Source organism: Hemitrygon akajei, chromosome 8, assembly GCF_048418815.1.
Source record: "Hemitrygon akajei chromosome 8, sHemAka1.3, whole genome shotgun sequence".
In the NCBI taxonomy this organism is placed as follows: Eukaryota; Metazoa; Chordata; class Chondrichthyes; order Myliobatiformes; family Dasyatidae; genus Hemitrygon; species Hemitrygon akajei.
The window spans coordinates 128,234,472-128,255,960 of record NC_133131.1 but is presented as its reverse complement, the minus strand read 5'-3'; the positions used below and the strand labels follow the sequence as shown (position 1 = coordinate 128,255,960).

At 38.5% G+C, this 21,489-nt stretch overlaps 1 protein-coding gene across 1 annotated transcript in view; it reads right to left on the bottom strand.

The window, feature by feature from the left end:
• The window catches only part of LOC140732250 (alpha-2,8-sialyltransferase 8F-like), a 96,673-nt gene that overhangs the window by 32,711 nt on the left and 42,473 nt on the right, over window positions 1–21,489 (bottom strand). The window contains exons 2-4 of the mRNA XM_073054598.1: window positions 21,318–21,407; window positions 17,334–17,420; window positions 10,901–11,045 (exon numbers count right to left, since the gene is read on the bottom strand). Coding sequence (XP_072910699.1) covers window positions 10,901–11,045; window positions 17,334–17,420; window positions 21,318–21,355 — 270 coding nt within the window. The 5' untranslated portion in view covers window positions 21,356–21,407. The remainder of the gene's footprint in view (window positions 1–10,900; window positions 11,046–17,333; window positions 17,421–21,317; window positions 21,408–21,489) is intronic.

Here is a 21,489-nt window from a genome sequence, read left to right as displayed (position 1 = left end):
AGACAGTGTTTGAGGGAGATGTGTTGGAAATGTTTGTTAAAAGTAAATCTACTGAGGCGGAGCTTCAGCTTCAGGTAGAAAAATTCAAGATGGAGGCTGTGGACAGGCAAAAACGGCATGAGTTCCAACTAAAACAGCTCAGGGCTGAGGAGGCAATAAAAAAAGACAGTTTGAACTGGAAAAGATAGAGAAATTGCAGCAAGGAGGTCTCGTGTTAAACCCTAGTGATAGGTTTAGTGCCATTGAAGAAGTTGTTGATACCTCCATTTGAGGAAACAGAAGTTGATAAATATTTTGTGCATTTTGAAAAAGTGGCTCAAAATCAAAAGTGCTCAGAAGATGACTGGTCTGTTTTGTCACAAAGTGTATTTAAGGGTAAAGCCTAACAAGCTTGTTCAGCCCTATCACTTGAAGAGGCAGCTGATTATGACTTAGCGAGAGAGGCTGTTCTCAAGGCTTATGAGTTGGTTCCAGAAGCTTACAGACAAAGGTTTAGGAATTTGAGGAAATTGGTAAACCAGACTTTTGTGGAATTTGCTTATCCACATAAGTGGATAATCCACATTGAGATCGCTGGTGCACCTCTAAAAATGTAAATAATGATTTTATCAGCTTGAAAGAGTTGGTTTTGATTGAGGAATTCAAAAAGTTGAGTCCCTGATGAGATAAAGACATATTTAGATGAAAAGAATGCTACCACTTTGCAGGAGTCTGCTAGATTAGCAGATGAGTTTGCTTTAACCCACAAGGTTAAGTTTACCCCGAATAAGAGCTTCCAAAAGAGTAACGGGGATAACCCACAGGGTAAGCGAGGAATTAAATTGGGGTCTAGTGACAATAGTAAGGATGAAGCGAAGCATTTGAGGGAGAAATCTTCCAGTCTTACTTGTTATTATTGTAAGAAACTGGGTCATATGATGACTAATTGTTCCATTCTGAAGAAGAGAAAGGAAAAGGAAAAGGAAGCAGTCCCAAATGCCTGTTTTCAGTTTGTTGAGGTACCACTAAGGACGGAGGGGTTTGAATGAGTTAAGGAGGGATTCGATTGTTTCATATCAGATGGGTTTGTGTCCATAAATGAGGTGTCAACCTGTGTCATATGGACAACATTGGTGGTGTGGAGAGGGGAAACTTGAAGCTTTGGCAACTGCCGGTCTTTCATACAACCTTGTCCAGGCTTGTGCCCTGGAAACATTACAAGTCGCAAAACCATGGTCTATTGAGACTAACAGAGGCCAACATTATTAGAACACCCGACCATAGAAAGCCCACTCAAGTAGTACACGCCAATATTATGAAACATTATTATGACTCAGAAATGTCACCTGTGAGTATTGTTGTGAGAACACATGGAACTGGAGAGCCTGAGGAAGGGGTAATTGACATGTCAGAAGACTTTAAGAAGCCAAACATAGTCTCAGTGCGGCTCAGGAATTCCATTATTTTGGAAAACATTGATACCAAATTAAGCCATCTGGAGATGGAGCAGCAAAAACAATTGAAAAGATTACTACTTGAGTATGAGGATTTATTTCCCAATGTACCCAGACAACTACCGCTGCTGTGCATGATATGGAGGTAGGTCAAGCTGACCCAATTAAGCAGCACCCCTATGGGATGAATTTAGAAAAGAGTAAATTGGCTGAACAGAAGATTGAATACATGCTGGAAAATGGTATTATTAGGCTGTCAACTTCTGAATGGGCCTCCCTTTGTGTTCTCGTGCCCAAACCTGACGGCAGTTTTTGTACCAATTTTGTACCAATTACAGGAAGATAAATGCAGTGACAGATACTTAACCTATCCGTTGGGTGGATGATTGTATTGAAAAGGTTGGAAAGGCTAAATTCCTTACGAAGATTGACCTGTTAAAAGAGCACTGGTGTGTTCCATAGAAACATAGAAAACCTACAGCACAATACCGGCCCTTCGGCCCACAAAGTTGTGCCAAACACGTCCCTACCTTAGAAATTACTAAGCTTACCTATAGCCCTCTATTTTACTAAGCTCCATGTACCTCTCTAAAAGCCGGTTTTTAGGAATGTTTGAAGAAGGTTTTTAGGAATGGTTGGATATTACTGTAAGTTTTGTAAAAAAAATTGCTGATATTGCCCTTCCCCTAGCTAATCTACTAAAGAAGGGTGAAAAGTGTGTGTGGACTGAACCTTGACAAGAGGCGTTTGATCGACTGAAAGCTATTCTATGTTAACAACCTGTGCTCAGAGCACCTGATTTTACAAAGCCATTTTCTATAGCTGTGGACGCGAGTGACGAAGCTGCTGCAGCAGTTCTGTTACAAAAAGATGATGATGATGTTGAACATCCTGCAGCTTACTTTTCAAGGAAATTTAGGGAGACTGCACCTGTCTGTGAAAGGAGTAACAGCAGTTTCTGTGCTGCTTCTAGTTTTGTTCCTTTCCCCCTTGTTTAAACTTCAAATTTAAAATCTTTAGTTGCTGATTCTTGAAGGGGAACAATATATCTTTGAGGAGTGGGAAGAACTTGTCTGAAACCAGTGATAAAGGCAACGGAAAAGGAAATATGCAAAAGGAAAGATCTGATGAAGTGGCATCGTGGGCTGAAATATGGCTTGGACACTGAATTCAATTAAAGACCAACTGGAAGAGAATAGTAATGAAATGATGTCATTTCTGGGAAAACTTAAAGATCTGGAAACTCAGGCCACTACACACTAAGAGGAACTGAAGATAAATAAGCAAAAATTGCTTGAACCTACAACGTGTTTGGAAAGATATCGAAATAAGATTATAGACCTGGAAACTAGGTCTCGCCGAAGGAATATATGAATTGTTGGGCTGCAGGAAGGAGACGAAAATGGAGATCTAACTGCTTACTTTGGTAAGCTTTTTCATACCTTATTTCCTATTATATTATCACAGCCACCTACTATAGAAAGAGCACACAGATCGTTTACTTCGAGATCTCCAGATCTAAATAAACCATGATCTGTTTTGGTTTGTTTTCATCATTTTAAGATTAAAGATCAAATAATGTGACGGGCAACAAAACAGAAAGCTTTCAGATTTGTGAAATCTGAGCTCTTTTTATGAAGATTATATGAAGGAGATAATGGAACAAAGATCAAAATTTGCTCTGGTAATGAAACAGGCATATGATAAGAAACTGTTTCCTTCCTTGCATTACACAACAAGAATTAAAGTTTTTCCTCCTGATTCTCCTCCTCGTATATTTTTTGATCCTAAAGTTGCACTGGAGTTTGTTCAAACTATACCTGCTACAACTGTCGATTGAACTGTCTGGAAGACTGGTTATCTGCATTAGCATTTTGGAAAGAAGATTTATAAAGGCTGATTTATGAAGATTTATTTCATTGAGAGACTATTCAGTTTCATTGAGAGACTATTAAAAGAAGATTAGGGGACTTGTTCATTATTGCATATCATCAGTTTTTTTTGGAAAAAAGATTCATGGTTCAAATATGACTGTTTAGCAGAGGTCTCAATTATTTATATGATATTATTGGTTGGTACTTTTGAAAATTTAGTTGGGTTAAATATGCTATTAATGTTTCTTGCTTTTTTTGCTGTTTTTCAAAAATTGTGTTGATCTGTTATTAAATACTCTGCTTGGTTTCTCTAGGTAATATATTTTAGACCTTAATAACTGCTTATTTTTTAAATTTCTTTTCAATATATTAGTATGTTTTTATATAATAGAATATTATAGTGTTTTATAACTGAATTTAAAGCTTTTTTAATTTTAAATTTAAGATGGCGCTGGATTTTCTTTTTAAGAGATAACAAATTTTTGGTTTTCTCTGTTTAAAAAAGATTAAATATAAACATGGGATAGTTTGTAGATGCTGGAATGTAAACACTTTCCTTTGTTGAGACCTTATCGTTCCTCTTACAAGGTCAGAGGGTTTCATTTTTTCTTAAACTCGGGAGAGGGATGGGGAACCTTTTGAAACTTTTTTTTTGGACAGAGCGATCTAGGCTTTGTTTTCTATCATAGGGTGTCTGTTTTTTTCTGGCTCTGGGGGAGGGGTTGGGGTTGGAGTTAGGGGGTTTTTCCCATTGGGTGGTTTCGGAGCGTGCGTATTTTCTATGTGGTTGTATTCTTCATCGCTGCCATTTTTGATCATCCCGTATTGGTATGTGCTCTGCGCATGTGTAAAGTAGAATAAAATTATAGTATGGTGTCTAAATGGATTAATGTAATAAGTTGGAATGTACATGGTTGGAATCATCCTATCAAATGAAAAAAGACTTTTAAAAGCATTAATTGATTCCAGCCTGATATAATTGTTGCCCAAGAGACGCATGTCAGGGCGGGAGATCAAAATAGATTTTTTGGATCATGGAAGGGGTTGCAATTTCACTCCACTTCTCAAAGTAAAACTAAAGGAGTGTCTATTTTCATTAAATCCAATATTTTATTCCTTCAGGAAGATGTTAAGTCCGATTCTAATGGTAGATTTTTAATTGTTAAAGGAGTAATTTGTAATAGTAAACTTGTTTTGGTCAATTTGTATGGTCCTAACTTAGATGATCCTTCTTTTTAAAAAAAATGTATTTTCTCTATTGCCTGAATTAAATGAATATATGTTAATAATGGATGGGGATTTTAACTGTTGTTTAAATCCCTTGATTAACAAGAGCTCAACCAACCAGCAACTTCCAAATCACTCTGCGTCACTTATTAATTCCTTTTTGACCGATTTTGGATTGATTGAACTATTGAGATATTTACCCCCGATGACAGAGAATATTTGTTTTTTTTATGTTTATAGAAAATATTCAAAGATTGATTATATTATAGTCGACCCTCGTTTCTTGCCTGGTGTTAAGAATTATGAATATGACGCTATTGCTGCATCTGATCATGCGCCTTTGAGTTTGTCTTTCGAATTCAATGATGTCATCCTTGCACGCACACCTGGGCGCCTATCTCAGACATTATTGCAGAATTCTGACTTTGCTAACTTCATTCAAACACAGATAAAATATTCTTTTATTTTTAATGATATAGGGGGTACGTCTAAATTAATCATATGGGATACACTTAAAGCATCTTCACGTAGTCAGATCATTTTTTATTCAGCTGAGCTTAAAAACAGGCTAAAGTAGAATTAGATAAGATTTCAAAACAAATTAAAGACTTAGATAATATTTATGCGATTTCCCCTAATATTGACTTATTTAAACAAAGGGTGGAACTTTAATCACAATATAATTTGAGGATCAAAAAATTCTTGATGCCCAAATTACTGAAGCCAAAATTCATAAAGCTATTTTCTTTTCAATGCAATCCAGTAAGGCCCTTGGACTTGATGACTACCCTGTAGAATTTTATTAAAAAATTTGAAAGTTGCTCTCTCTGTATAAGTTGGACATGTTTAAGGACTCTTTTGTGAAAGGTGATTTACCCTCTACTTTTTATAAGGCTTCTATTTCTTTAATTCTTAAAAAGGATAAAGATCCTACTGATTGTGCCTCATATAGACCTATTTCATTATTGAATGTTGATGCTAAGATCCTGTCAAAGATAATGGCCAATAGGTTGGAAAATTTTTTGGTAAAATTATTTTTGAAGATCAAACATGCTTTATAAAGGGTCGTTATTCCTTTTCAAATGTTCAGAGTTTAATTAACATTATATACTAGTCTTCTTTTAAAACTCCACAATGCATCATCTCTTTGGATGCTGAAAAAGCATTTGATCGAGTCGAATGGAGATATTTATTTAATGTTTTACAGAAATTTGGTTTTGGTGTTAATTTTAATAATTAGATTAGAATGATATATAAAACTCCTATTGCTACTGTTATTACTAATAACTATAGATCCCTTTTTTCAGTTTTCATGGGGGACAAGACAAGGTTGTCCATTAAGTCCTTTGTTATTTAATTTAATATTACAACCCCTTGCTATTGCTCTTTGTGAAGCTAAAGATATTCATGGGATTCTTGTGAATGAGACCATTCATAAGATTTCTCTTTACGCTGACAATTTACTGGTTTACATATCTAATCCCGAGGAATCTATTCCTGCCTTGCTAAAATTATTTAATGAATTTGGAGATTTTTCAGGATATAAAATTAATTTTAATAAAAGTGAACAGTTTCTTTTAAATGAATCAGTTTCTATATATGATAATACTCCTTTCAAAGTTACTGATTCCTTTAGATATCTAGGTGTTATAATCACTAAAAAATATAAAGATCTTTATAAAGCTAATTTTGTTCCTTTGGTAGATTCTATGAAGTAATTATTTAGTAGATGGAACCCACTGATGTTTTTACTTGCTGGCCATATCCACATAGTCAAAATAATGATTTAACCAAAATTTTTATACAAACGTTTGTATTTATTTCAGAATATCCCTGTTTTTTTTGTCTAAGAAGTTTTTTGATCGAATTGATTCAATTATCTCATCTTTTATTTGGAATGATAAAAGACCAAGAATTGGTAAATTCACTTACAAAATTTGAAAAATGATGGAGGTCTTGCTTTGCAAAATTTAAGAATGTATTACTGGGCTGTTAATGTGCAATATATGTCCTTTTGGTTACACTGGGTTGATAAGAATGAGCTGCCAATTCAGTTAGATTTGGAATTGAAAGCTGTGAAACAGTTTTACTTAACCTCGTTATTGGGAGCTGCTTTACCTATACAATTAACTAAAGTTGCTAATTTAAATTTATACCCTGTGATTAAGTATTCTTTGCAAATTTGGCTCCAGTTCCGTAATTTTTTTAATCTTAAAAATTTAAACTTTGTAGTTTAATTTATCAAAATAATTTTCTTAAGCCTTCACTGAGTGATCCAATTTTTTTTACTTTGGAAAAATAAAGGTATTCATTCTTTTTTGGATCTATTTATACAAGATAGATTGCTGTCTTTTGAACAATTAGTTGATAAATATTTTCTTCCATACTCACACTTTTTACAATACCTTCAAGTGAGATATTTTTTACAAAAATATTGAAGTAATTTTCCTTACATATTGGATGCTGACCTGTTAGATACTATTATGAGTATGAACCCTTTGATGAAGGGTTCCATTGGAAGTATTTATAATTTACTATTACAATGGGATAAGTGTCCTTTATTTAAGATTAAACAAGATTAGGAAAAGGAACTTAATTTGACTTTTATGATGGAGCTGGACGCAGATTCTGAAGTTGGTTAACTCTTCTTCGATTTGTGCTAGTCATTCATTGATTCAATTTAAAATTGTACATCATTAATATTTGACAAAGGAGAGATTGTCTAAAATCTTTCCTAATGCTGATAGTTATTGTGATAGATGTAAAACTGAGACAGCTAGACTGACACGCATGTTTTGGTCTTGTTCTATACTGGAGCAGTTTTGGAAGTCAGTTTTTTCTACAATTTCTAAAGCATTTAAAATTAGTTTTCAGCCTAACAAATTAACTGTGCTTTTTGGAATAATTCCTCAAAATATCTGTGGTATTTCTTTGTCTGACCAACATGTTATTGTGTTTGTTACATTGATAGCTAGGAGGGCCATTCTGTTGAAGTGGAAGGATACGTCAGCTCCCACTCTGTCACAATGGTTCTCGCAAGTGATGTTATATCTTAGTTTGAAGAAAACTAGAAGTCAAACCTTTGAATCTATATTTCATTTTGAGAAAAGATGGGGTTAATTTGCTCGTTACTATGATTTGAGAATTGATGGATTTCCTCCACGATCTACTTGTATATTTTGGGTTTTTTTTTGCTGGCTGTTTGATGTTTATCTTTAGAAGCTTTTTGTATGATGCATGGCTCTGGGGTTGAACACCTAATTGGCTTTTTTTCTCACTTTTTTTTTGCTTTAGTAGGGTTTTTTCATTTTTTTTGTGTGTTACCATATTTTTCAATCTTTAAAACATTGTTTTTTTTTCCTTTGAGACACTGTAAGTGTTACCTACTTTGATGTACTCTTGTTATTTTGGATAATAATAATAAAAAGATTTGTAAAGAAAAAGATTTGGAAAGAAAGAAGTTTAGTGAACATCAGAAGAATTATTCCACTATCGAGAAGGAGTTGTTGTCAATCATTTTGGCCTTGCAACATTTGATGTCTACTTTTGTCCTGCACAGAAACCACTTGTGCTTTTACACTGATCATAATCCATTAGTGTTTCTGAGTAAGATCAAGGACAAGAACAGAAGGTTGCTAAACTGGAGTCTGATTTTGCAGGAATATGACATGGTAATAAAACATGTTAAAGGTACTGATAACATTATCCCAGATTGTTTATCCAGGTGTTAAATTAAAGTTTGTATACACTTCTGTAATGTGTTACCTGGTAGTCACGTATGTATTGCTTTACACTCTGTAAACTACAGTTAAAAATTTTGCTCCTTGATCAAAATTTCCTTTTTGGAGGGAGGTGTGATGGACATGGACTGTGCCTTTAAAAGAGAGAGAGAGAGAGAGAAACTGGCTACAGCACTGCTGCCTGCTTCTGGGTTGCTATGGTGAAAGTGAGGTAGAGTTATATGATGGATAATTGATGTTTACAGATGCTTCATAAGCGTGTTTATTTAAGCAAGGTCAGATGACTCTCTCACAGAGACACAGAGTGGAACACCAGTTAAGGCATCCAGTCAATAAAAGGAAGCCAGGGACAGAAAAGTCATTGGATGAACCTTCCGAGTGCCCACAAGGGCGGGTTGAGGATTGATCAGGGAAATCAATCAGTGGCTATCACAGTGTGCAGAAGGGCTGACCCTGTTGAGCCTACCAGTGTGTTTACCCTTGCCTGGGTGATAGTTCTCCCTCGAAGACTGTACCCTTTGTGATAAGATTTATTCTGTTAACTCAAGAGTGGATTCGGAGTCTGACGATGGAAGACCAACGGCACCTGATTATTCCCTCTTCTCCTATTGGGATTTCACCTCAGATCAGATCATTTCAGATACAGTTTATTGTCATTTAGAAACCACAAATGCAATGCAGTTAAAAAATGAGACAACATTCCTCCAGAATGTTACCATAAAAGCACATGACAAAACAGACTACACTAGAAAATCCACTTAACTTTTGGCAATCCCCAATCCAGAGACTGGAGAGGCTGCTGCGTATTAATATTGCGCTACCATCTTAACGTGTTCCTCAGAAAGGAGCTCCAATCCCACCAGACAAAACAAGACCAAAAACTAAAGCTACAAGACCTGCACAAAACCACATAGTTACAACATATAGTTACAACAGTGCAAACAATAGCATAATTGATTCAAAAAAAGACCATGGGCACAGTGAAAATAGTCCAAAGATGTTAAAAGACTATAAGTTTGAAAGAAACCACCACACAGTTTCCACAAGTCCTCAGGTTCCCGATAGACTCATCATCCCACACAGATGGCAGAAGGGAATACCCCCACTATGGACTTCCACGGTGCTGCCGGACTCAGCCTCACAGACACAGCACACAGTGAAGGTGCCCCAACCACCACCTTGACTTACAGATACCTCTTCTTGCCCCCACCAACTCCATGCATTGAATTGAATTTTCTTGCATTACCATCGTAAGACTTTGAATCTTGCCACTTGAACTTGAATGAGTTTGGGAATTATATTTCCCAATATCCAATACATTGGGGGACCAATTTCCGGTGGGGAGATTTGCTATGGCTACTGGGGAGACTTAAAATTAGAATGGTTGGGGAGTGGGAATCAAATTGAAGAGACTAGAAGAGAGGTTAGTTCACAAATAGGGAAAGCTTGTAGACAGTGTGTGAGGGAGGATAGGCAGGTGATAGAGAAGGGGAGCACTCAGACCAAAGATGTAGGGTAGAAGGAAGAAAAAGAAGATAATAAAGTTGTTTGCACTGTTAGGGATAAACAGAGAGTAAGAGGTGGAGAATTTCTTAAATATATTTATTTTAATGCTAGGAGCATTGTAAGAAAGGTGGATGAGCTTAGAGCATGGATTGATACCTGGAAATATGATGTTGTAGCTATTAGTGAAACATGGTTGCAGGAGGGGTGTGATTGGCAATTAAATATTCCTGGATTTCGCTGCTTCAGATGTGATAGAATTGGAGGGGCAAGAGGGGGAGGTGTTGCATTGCTTGTCAGAGAAAATAGTACAGCGGTGCTTTGGCAGGATGGATGAGAGGGCTCGTCTAGGGAGACTATTTGGGTAGAATTGAGGAATGGGAAAGGTGTAGTAACACTAAAAGGGGGGTATTATAGACTACCTAATGGGAGCGAGAATTGGAGGAGCAAATTTGTAAGGAGATAGAAAATATTTGTATTAAGCACAAGGCTGTGATTGTGGGAGATTTTAATTTTCCACACACAGACTGGGAAGCCCATTCTGTAAAAGGGCTGGATTGTTTGGAGTTTGTAAAATGTGTGCAGGATAGTTTTTTTTTGCAGCAATACATAGAGGTACCAACTAGAGAAGGGGCAGTGTTGGATCTCCTTTTAGGGAATGAGATAGGTCAGGTGACAAAGGTATGTGTTGGTGAGCACTTCGGGTCCAGTGATCACAATGCCATTAGTTTCAATATAATTATGGAGAAGGATAGGTCTGGATCCAGGGTTGAGATTTTTGACTGGAGAAAGGCTAACTTTGAGGAGATGCGAAAGGATTTAGAAGGAGTGGATTGGGACAATTTGTTTTATGGGAAGGATGTAATAGAGAAATGAAGGTCATTTAAAGGTGAAATTTTGAGGGTACAGTATCTTTATGTTCCTGCTAGGTTGAAAGGGAAGGTTAAAAGTTTGAAAGAGCCATGGTTTTCAAGGGATATTGGAAACTTGGTTCGGAAAAAGAGAAAGATCTACAATAAAAATTTTAATTGATTAATGTTGTGCAACATTAGGGTTTTTTTCCTACTCCTCAAATTTAACTTATCCACAGCCTCCAAGCACTGCTGAACAAACCAAAACTTACCTTCGGAATCAGGTCAAAGATGTCTTTGGTAATTGTAATTTTTTTTTTGGATTCTACTGCATAACTGATGTTTGTATCCACTGGCGTATTGACTTGTGTAATAATGAAATTTTTTGATGTATTGCAGCATTTCTGTAGCTGTGATCTGGAAGGCAAAACATTTTGTGACAATGTCTGTTGAGTATCATATATTTAGCTGATTCATCACTATTCATTCAGGAGGATGTAGGTGCCTTTTGTTAATAAGGAATCAAGACAGCGATTTTCAGAAGTGATCCTGTGACACTATTGAAGAAGAGTAGCTTTAAATATACCTGAAGTCTTGACCAACATAATCATCCTTCATCCAAGAGTATACTAAACAAAAAAGGTGTCCTCATATTCTGTCTGGGTAGCCTCCAACCCGACCACATGAACATCAATTTCTCCCGGTAATTTCTCTCCTTTTCTCTTTTTCCATTCTCCATTCTAGCTCCCCTCTTACACTTCTCTTCTTCTCACCTCCTCTGGTGCCCCTCCTCCTTCCCGTTCTTCCATGGTACACTCTCCTCCCTTATCCGATACCTTCTCCAGCCCTTTACCTTTTTCACATATCACCTTTTACCTTCTCACTCTCCCTCCCCCCCACTACCCATTTATTTCTCCCCACACCTAGCTTCACCTATCACCTGCCATCTTGTACTCTTTCTTATACCCCTACCTTCTTATTCTGGTTCTTCCCCCTTCCTTTCAAGTCCTGATGAAGAGACTTGGCCCAAAACGTCAACTGTTTATTCCTCTCCATAGATGCTGCCTGACCTGTTGAGTTTCTTTGGCATTTTGTGTGTTCTGCCTTTAAATTTGACCTTCCAAAATGAATCACTTCACATTTTCTAGATTAAACTCTATCTTCCAGCTCTGTACCCTATCAATGTCCTGTTTTAACCTTCAACAATATTGTACTCTGTCTACAACATTACCAACCTTCATGTCATCTGCAAACTTACTAATCCACCCACATCTTCATTCAAGTCAATTATACTGTAAGAATCACTAAGAGCAGCTGTCCTTCAATAGCTCCCTATGGAACACCACTAGTCATCCATGTCCAGACAGAATATGCTCCACGTACAATCACCCTCTGCTTCTATAGGAAAGCCAAATCTGAATCCACACAGCCAATGTCTCCTGATTTTCTGAATGAGCTTACCAGGAACCTTGTCAAATACATTACATCTACTGTTCTGTCTTCATCAATGCATTTTGTTACACCCTCAAAGAATTCATTCAAGGTTATGAGATATAAGCTGCCTCTCAAAACTCATGCTGACTCTCCCAAATCAGACTATGCTTCTCTAAATGCTCCTAAATCCAGTCTCCAAGAATCTTCTACATAACTAGCTCACTACTGATGTAAGACTTACTGGTCTATAATTCCTAGGGTTATCCCTACCACTTTCTTGAACAAAGAAATGACATTTGCCACCCTCCAATCATCTGAAACTACTCTTGTTGCCAGTAAGGATGCAAATAAAGTTGTCAAAAGTTCCCTTGCTTTTTGTAGGAACTTGCGGTGCATCCCATCTAGCCCTGGGCAGTTCATTATAGGAATGTTTTTCAAAAGTTCCAGCACATCCTCTTTCTTAATGTTGACTTGTTCAGGCATATCAGTCTGTTTAATGCTGTTCCTCACAAACATCAAGGCCCATCTTACAGTGAACACTGAAGTATTTTATAAGAACACCCCTACCCCAACTCCTCGGACTCTAGCAGCATGTTTCCTCTTCTATCTCTGATCGGTCTTACCCTCATTTTAGTCATCCGCCTGTTCTTCACAAATGTGGAGAACACCTTGGGTTTTCCTTAACCCTACTTGTCAAGACCTACTCATGTGCCCTTCACTAAACTCCTTCCTGGCTACCTTGTAACTCTCTAAAACCCTGTCTGACCATTGCTTACTAAACCCTAAGTAAGCTTCTTTCTTCCTCTTGACTAAAGGCTCCACATCTTTTATCAACCATGGTTCCTCCACCATACCAGCTTTTCCCTGCCTCAATGGGACAAACCTATCCAGAACCCCATGCAAGTACTCCTTAAACAACCTCTGCATTTCTGTTGTCCAGTTCCCTGAGAATATCTGTTCCTAACTTATGGTCCCAAATTCCTGCCCAGTGGATTCATAATTCCACCTCCACCATTTAAATACTTTCCCATACCATTGGTTCCTATCTTTGTCCAAGGCTATGTTAAAGGTTTGGGAGTTGTGGTCACTGTCTCCAAAATGCTCACTGACCAAGAGATCTGTCACCTGACCAGGTTCACTACCCAGTACTAGATTCAGTATAGCCTCTCCTCTCATTGGCCTGCTTGCATATTGTGTCGGAAATTCTTGAATATACCTAACAAATTCCACCCGTCAAAACCTTTGTACTCAGGAAGTGTTAATCAGTATTAGGGTAACTGCTTCTATCGGTACTCGAAATTTTTCACCAAGAAGGCTTACATACAAAATACCTTCCTAATCTCTTGTCACATCTGATTTTATTAGTTAATTTCATATTACTGTACATAAAAGCTGGTATTTTTCTCACATTACAACAATGATCAGATTTCACAGATTATTTAATAGGCCATTATAAATAGACAATAGACAATAGACAATAGGTGCAGAAGTAGACCATTCAGCCCTTCGAGCCTGCACCGCCATTCTGAGATCATAGCTGATCATGTACTATCAATACCCGGTTCCTGCCTTGTCCCCATATCCCTTGATTCCCCTAACCATAAGATACCTATCTAGCTGCTTCTTGAAAGCATCCAGAGAATTGGCCTCCACTGCTTTCCGAGGCAGTGCATTCCAGACCCCCACAACTCTCTGGGAGAAGAAGTTTTTCCTTAACTCTGTCCTAAATGACCTACCCCTTATTCTCAAACCATGCCCTCTGGTACTGGACTCTCCCAGCATCTGGAACATATTTTCTGCCTCTATCTTGTCCAATCCCTTAATAATATTATAAGTTGCAATCAGATCCCCTCTCAATCTCCTTAATTCCAGCGTGTACAAGCCCAGTCTCTCTAACCTCTCTGCGTAAGACAGTCCGGACATCCCAGGAATTAACCTCGTGAATCTAAGCTGCACTTCCTCTATAGCCAGGATGTCCTTCCTTAACCCTGGAGACCAAAACTGTACACAATACTCCAGGTGTGGTCTCACCAGTGCCCTGTACAAATGCAAAAGGATTTCCTTGCTCTTGTACTCAATTCCCTTTGTAATAAAGGCCAACATTCCATTAGCCTTCTTCACTGCCTGCTGCACTTGCTCATTCACCTTCAGTGACTGATGAACAAGGACTCCTAGATCTCTTTGTATTTCTCCCTTACCTAACTCTACACCGTTCAGATAATAATCTGCCTTCCTGTTCTTACTCCCAAAGTGGATAATCTCACACTTATTCACATTAAACATCATCTGCCAAGTATCTGCCCACTCACCCAGCCTATCCAAGTCACCCTGAATTCTCCTAACATCCTCATCACATGTCACACTGCCACCCAGCTTAGTATCATCAGCAAACTTGATGATGTTATTCTCAATGCCTTCATCTAAATCATTGATGTAAATCGTAAACAGTTGTGGTCCCAATACCGAGCCCTGCGGCACCACACTAGTCACCACCTGCCATTCCGAGAAACACCCATTCACCGTTACCCTTTGCTTTCTATCTGCCAACCAGTTTTCTATCCATGTCAATATCTTCCCCCCAATGCCATGAGCTCTGATTTTACCCACCAATCTCCCATGTGGGACCTTATCAAATGCCTTCTGAAAATTGAGGTACACTATATCCACTGTCTAACTTCCTGGTTACATCCTCGAAAAACTCCAATAGATTAGTCAAGCATGATTTGCCCTTGGTAAATCCACGCTGGATCGGCCCAATCCTATCACTGCTATCTAGATATGCCACTATTTCATCTTTAATAATGGACTCTAGCATCTTCCCCACTACTGATGTTAGGCTGACAGGACAATAGTTCTCTGTTTTCTCCCTCCCGCCTTTCTTAAAAAGTGGGATAACATTAGCCATTCTCCAATCCTCAGGAACTGATCCTGAATCTAAGGAACATTGGAAAATGATTACCAATGCATCCGCAATTTCCGGGGCCACCTCCTTTAGTACCCTAGGATGCAGACCATCTGGACCTGGGGATTTGTCAGCCTTCAGTCACATCAAGTCTACTCATCACCGTTTCCTTCCTAATGTCAATCTGTTTCAATTCCTCTGTTACCCTATGTCCTTGGCCCATTCATACATCTGGGAGATTGCTTGTGTCTTCCCTAGTGAAGACAGATCTAAAGTACTTATTAAATTCTTCTGCCATTTCTCTGTTTCCCATAACAATTTCACCCAATTCATTCTTCAAGGGCCCAACATTGTTCTTAACAATCTTCTTTCTCTTCACATACCTAAAAAAGCTTTTGCTATCCTCCTTTATATTCCTGGCTAGCTTGCGTTCGTACCTCATTTTTTCTCCACGTATTGCCTTTTTAGTTAAGTTCTGTTGTTCCTTAAAAATTTCCCAATCATCTGTCCTCCCACTCACCTTAGCTCTGTCATATTTCCTTTTTTTTAATGCTATGCAATCTCTGACTTCCTTTGTCAACCACTGTGGCCCCTTTCCCCCCTTTGAATCCTTCCTTCTCCGGGGGATGAACTGATTTTACATCTTGTGCATTATTCCCAAGAATACCTGCCATTGCTGTTCCACTGTCTTTTCTGCTAGAATATCCATCCAGTTAACTTTGGCCAGCTCCTCCCTCATGGCTCCATAGTTTCCCCTGTTCAACTGCAACACTGACACCTCCGATCTGCCCTTATCCTTCTCAAATTGCAGATAAAAACTTATCATATTATGGTCACTACCTCCTAATGGCTCCTTTACTTCAAGATCGCTTATCAAATCCTGTTCATTACACAAGACTAAATCCAGAATAGCCTTGTCCCTGGTCGGCTCTCGTACAAGCTGTTCCAAGAATGTTGGTCTTGTCAACAGATGTAAATGATACTACTCAAGAATCAGGAGTACAGTAAATAAATTTTGCAACCCAATGCCTGATTTATCTCTTTACTGTTCCCAGTGTGATTCCTGTGTAAACTTCCTGGATTCCATGGATAATTTGGTGGTGTAGAGTTTAGGTTGATAATCTTGTACAAATGAAGCCCTATTAAAAACGTGCAGTAGCTGTTGAATATACACATAAGCAGTTAAATAATCTGGAATTTAAGGAACAAAACTAGGCATTAATAATGACAGCCACTGAACTGTTGGGCTGTTGTTAAAATCCTACTGAAACCCATTTTAGGTGAGGAATTTTGCCATTCTTTCTCAATCTGGCTAAAGAGTTCCTGCACACTGAGCAATAGCTTTCTCTAGGCAATAGTTAGTAGTTAGGGGGAGTAGTTAGTGCTGCTGCCTCACAGTGCTAGGGTCACAGATTTGATTTGGCCCTTGCTCCATCTTTTTCCCCACATCTTACATGCATTGTGCAATGTTAACAGGCTTCTATACATTTCTCTTTCACACAAGTTGATGGGAAAAAGTATCACAAGAGTCACTATACATGTGAGAGGTAGAAAGTTACAATTCAACAGCTATAAGATGACAGGCAGTGTGAGCATTGATATTGTTTTGTGCAAGGAGCTAGCCCAGACCCAATGAGCTCAATGGCCACCTTATACATCATACAAGTAAGCTATTTAGTTGTACCAAAAATGCTATGTAGAAAAAGCAAGAATAAAATAAGATGAACCATTTTACATTGGACTGGGGCTAATTTTGGACATGGCACAGTCACGCCCAGCCTAGCCAACTTTGCAAAACCAAACTCCTCATTTGTTGTCAATTTCCATTTAGATCATAATCTCCCTCTCTGTTTATCCTTCTGAAGTACATAACCTCACAATTCCCCACAATAAATTTTATTTGCCAAGTTTTTGTCCACTCTATCTGTAGTCCGTTGCAGGGTCACGGCAAGCTGATTACACCAAGCCTTTCTATCTTATTTTTGTATCATCAGCAACCAGGATACCTCATGATTTGCCTCATCATCCAAATCATAAATAACTGAGGGCCAATAACTATTTTCTGCGGGACTCTACTCGCTGCACCCTACAAACTAAAAAAAGAAACTGCTTAAAGGCACCTTCCACTTCACAGCTTGATGTTTAGAAATGAAAAGATCAGCACTTTTATGGATAACCCCAACAGTAAAAAACCTGTTTAAAGAGCACAGCTAATGGAAACCTCGATCTCAAGGGAACTGGCCTCCTGGCATGATGGTTTTGAAGCATGTTGCTACTATTCCTTTACAATATTTTTTCTTGATCAAACTCAAAGTATCAGCAATACTATAATTGTTAAAAAATGCTGATCTTTAACACTGGAAAATTACCGGATCTTTCTGTGCTCTGTAGAATTTTTGACCCATCCACAATTCTGAACTTTCTTGAACAGTTTGATAAAATCATCCTCAGTGAACCTAAGATCATAAATCAAATAATGAAGAGGTAAATATGAAGAAAAACCCATGACATATTTAAAATTCAGTATACAAGTGAAATACAGGTGTTACGAAGCCCCGTAACTGGGTCACTTACCAGCAAAGATAGAGAGGTCCGTTGAAGTCTGATGGTACTATTTTTAAAAGTATTTATTGATAAAGGGGCACAAAAATAAGATTAATGCAAACATACAAATAATATACGTCGTCAATACTAAATCTAAAAGCGCGGGTATAATAATAACCAATAAGAAATAGCTCTATCGTTGTCTAGGGGATAATGTATTGTCCGATGGAAATATAAAAGTCACTGTTAGTTCGTTCAAGCTGCAGCGTTTTGGGTTTAAGAGAGAGACGGTTTAACTTGCCTGGGTCTTTTATGATGCCAATCCTTTGAGTCGGGGAGTTGGTTTCCCCGTTGTTAGCTAAAAGCCGTTTTCCGTGTTACAAGCCACCAGTTCCAGGCAACGGAATTGAATGCACATGGCCTCCTTCAAATGGCTTCCCGCGATCACGGGAGTGCTAGCATTTCTTCTGGTGCGTCTGAGGGGCAGTTCCCACAGACCCTCTTTTATCCTGACTCGCAGGGTCGCAGATGTCAATCAGGTTGGGGGTGATGCAATCTCTCCCTCAACCAGCCCACTTTGCCTGAGGGCGTTCACGTAGTACAGTCTCCAATCCACAAAATTCGCCTTCCGGAGACAATGGCCATGTCCCATAGCTTTACATCGCCGGGGAACGAGACATTCCGCACATCTCTCTCTCATTCTCCTGGGCCCCCTGACCCAACCCAACAGTGATCATGTGATTCTCACAAAGGAGGGGGCTGCAGACATAACACCCCCTTTCTTCAACGCGTTTTTACCAGCGGTTAAAATGAAGTAGTACAGAGTCTTACAGGATTGTGGAATCTAACACAATACAAAAGCTTTTCCTTTTCACTACAGAGGAATACAGTTATACAGTCAATTCAGCATCTGAACAGTTAATGATTACAGTGTCACTTCCTTTAATATCTTAACGTCTTGTACCTTACTAAAGTCTTGTAGCATCAGACTTCAATTTAATAACCACCTATTTTTATTTCCTCCCCTCAGCAACAAAACTAAGGAGTGGTGATCTTAGCTTGCGTGCATCTACAAAAGTTTATGTAAATACTAATCTTTCGGTCATTTTCAAACTTAACAGGCAGGCTTCCATGGGGTTGTCTTTATTATTCACATGCTTTGTCAAAATCCCGTACAACTGGCCTTGCTATTTAAAAATGGCGTCCCCATGAACCGTCGCCTCTTTTCCGGTTAGTTCCCATGTGGGGAGCTTGGGTGCTGTGGTGAAATAAACTCTCGCCCGCCTTTTCCATAGGAATTATTTTATCAACACCGTGTCCCAAACTTAGACCATCTTCTGAATTTCCACCCAACTCTTTAATTTTACACAGGTGGCTAGCCCTCTCGTCAGGACCCTTCAGGCTATGTGTTTTCAGTTCGACCTCTTTGTTCAAGCAGCATTTCAAATCCTGCCTTTTCACACCACACTCTGGAATAACAACAGCACGGGAAGCCCCGTCATCTCCCGGCTTAATCTGTAAGCGATCTGCAGGGTTTAAAATTTCTTCATTCGATTTGGGAACTACAGATTTTCCGTTTCCTTCAATAATAATATTTATCTCCCCATTTTTGAGCTCCGCATTAACTTTTAACACACCTACGAGCACAAACACCTGGGAACTCTCACTTCCCACTATAACCAAGGTTAACCCTTTCTTCACTGAACCAAGTCTATCTGACCCACAAGGACGGCCGTCTCATTCCACTGAATCAAATACCTCAGACTTTTTCTGAGCTCCGTTACTAGGTTTAGTACCACGTGCATCCTCATTAATGATCTGGATGATGGAGTGGGAAATTGGATTAGTAAGTATGCAGATGATACTAAGATAGGTGGTGTTGTGGATAATGAAGTAGGTTTTCAAAGCTTGCAGAGAGATTTAGGCCAGTTAGAAGAGTGGGCTGAAAGATGGCAGATGGATTTTAATGCTGAGAAGTGTGAGGTACTACATTTTTGTAGGAATAATCAAAATAGGGCATACATGATAAATGGTAGGTTATTAAGGAATGCAGTAGAACAGAGTGATCTAGGAATAATGGTACATAGTTCCCTGAAGGTGGAATCTCATGTGGATAGGGTGGTGAAGAAAGCTTCAGATATTCTAGCCTTTATAAATCAGAGCATTGGGTATAGGAGTTGGGATGTAATGTTAAAACTGTACAAGGCATTGTGAGGCCAAATTTGGAGTATTGTGTACAGTTCTTGTCACCGAATTATAGGATAGGTGTCAACAAATTAGAGAGAGTACAGAGGAGATTTACTAGAATTTTACCTGGGTTTCAGTACCTAAGTTACAGAGAAAGGTTGAACAAGTTAGGTCTTTATTCTTTGGAGCATAGAAGGTTGAGGGGCGACTTGATAGAGGTATTTAAAATTATGAGGGGGATAGATAGAGTTGACGTGGATGGGCTTTTTCCTTTGAGAGTAGGGGAGATTCAAACAAGAGGATATGAATTGAGAGGTAAGGGGCAAAAGTTTAGGGGTAACACGAGGGGGAACTTCTTTACTCAGAGAGTGGTAGCTGTGTGGAACGAGCTTCCAGTAGAAGTGGTAGAGGCAGGTTCGGTTTTGTCATTTAAAAAAAAAATGGATAGGTATATGTACAAGAAAGGAATGGAAGGTTATGGGCTGAGTGCAGGTCAGTGGGACTAGGTGAGAGTAAGCATTCAGCACGGACTAGAAGGGCCGAGATGGCCTGTTTCCTTGCTGTAATTGTTATATGGTTATATGTTTTATGGTATCTAAATTGACTACTTTCAGGGAACCATAAACTTGTATTCCTAGTTGCCTCAGTTCAATTATGCTCCTTAGGCACTGACTGTTGACTGTGAATGCCCTAACTTGATTTATCTTTCCAAGGTCCAAATCATCATGCTTATCAATCAAACTCCTTGTCCCATTCCTCAGCCCACTTACCCAGTTGATCAGCAGCTTTGTATTCCTAATAACTATCTTCACTGTCAATAACACCACCAGTTTTAGTGTCATCTGAAATCTTATTCAGCATACCTTGTACGTTCTCATCTAAATCACTGCTACTGGATAACAAACAGTAATGGGCCTAGCACTGACACCTGTGGAATGGCACAAGCCTCCAATTCAATAACTATCTACTACCATCACCCATGGTTCCTCCCATCAAGGCAACTGTGTATCCATTTGGACAGCTCCCCTTGGATTCCATGTGATCTATTTCTCATAGCAGTCTACCATGCAGAACTTTATCAACCCCTTCCTAAAGTCGATGTGGACTACATTTATTTCACTGCCCTTATCCTCCTTCTTGGTTACTTCTTCAAAAACATACAACTAAATCAAATATGTGAGACATGATTTCCCATACACAAAGCCATACTGATTATTCTTAATCAATTCCTCTGGGAATTCCATGTGATGTGGAATAGATAAATTGTTGTTGAATCTAATGCCCCCTGCCCTTTATCCCAACTCCCAAAGCCTTGCTCTGCCCAGATCCTGACTTGTACACTCTTATCCAGATTGTGAGCCATACCATTGCTTCTCTCAGCTATTACACTGGGGGTTTTCATAACCAGATTACAGCTCCGTGTTAGGTCATCCTATCATCCTAAGACATTAGAATCTCTGTTTAACTGGATTTCAATCCTGATGATTCTATCTGAATTCCAGAGGAGTACTCAAACTTCAAACTATCAATAAACCAAAAGCTTGTTTCACCCCTTTGCAACACAATGGCTTATTTTGTATAATTAGTAAAGATAACAAATCTTACAGAATAAGAACTGTTACCTGTTTGGTTTAAGAGTAAAGATTTTGCTCAGTTCCATACATTCTGGTGAAATACGCTTCTGTTGATGCTTTCTTGTCTGTTTTGCGATTCTACAAAAATCCGGTTAAGAAAGATAAAGATAAAGAGTCAAACAATAAAACACCTACTTTTAGGATTATATTTTACATTATT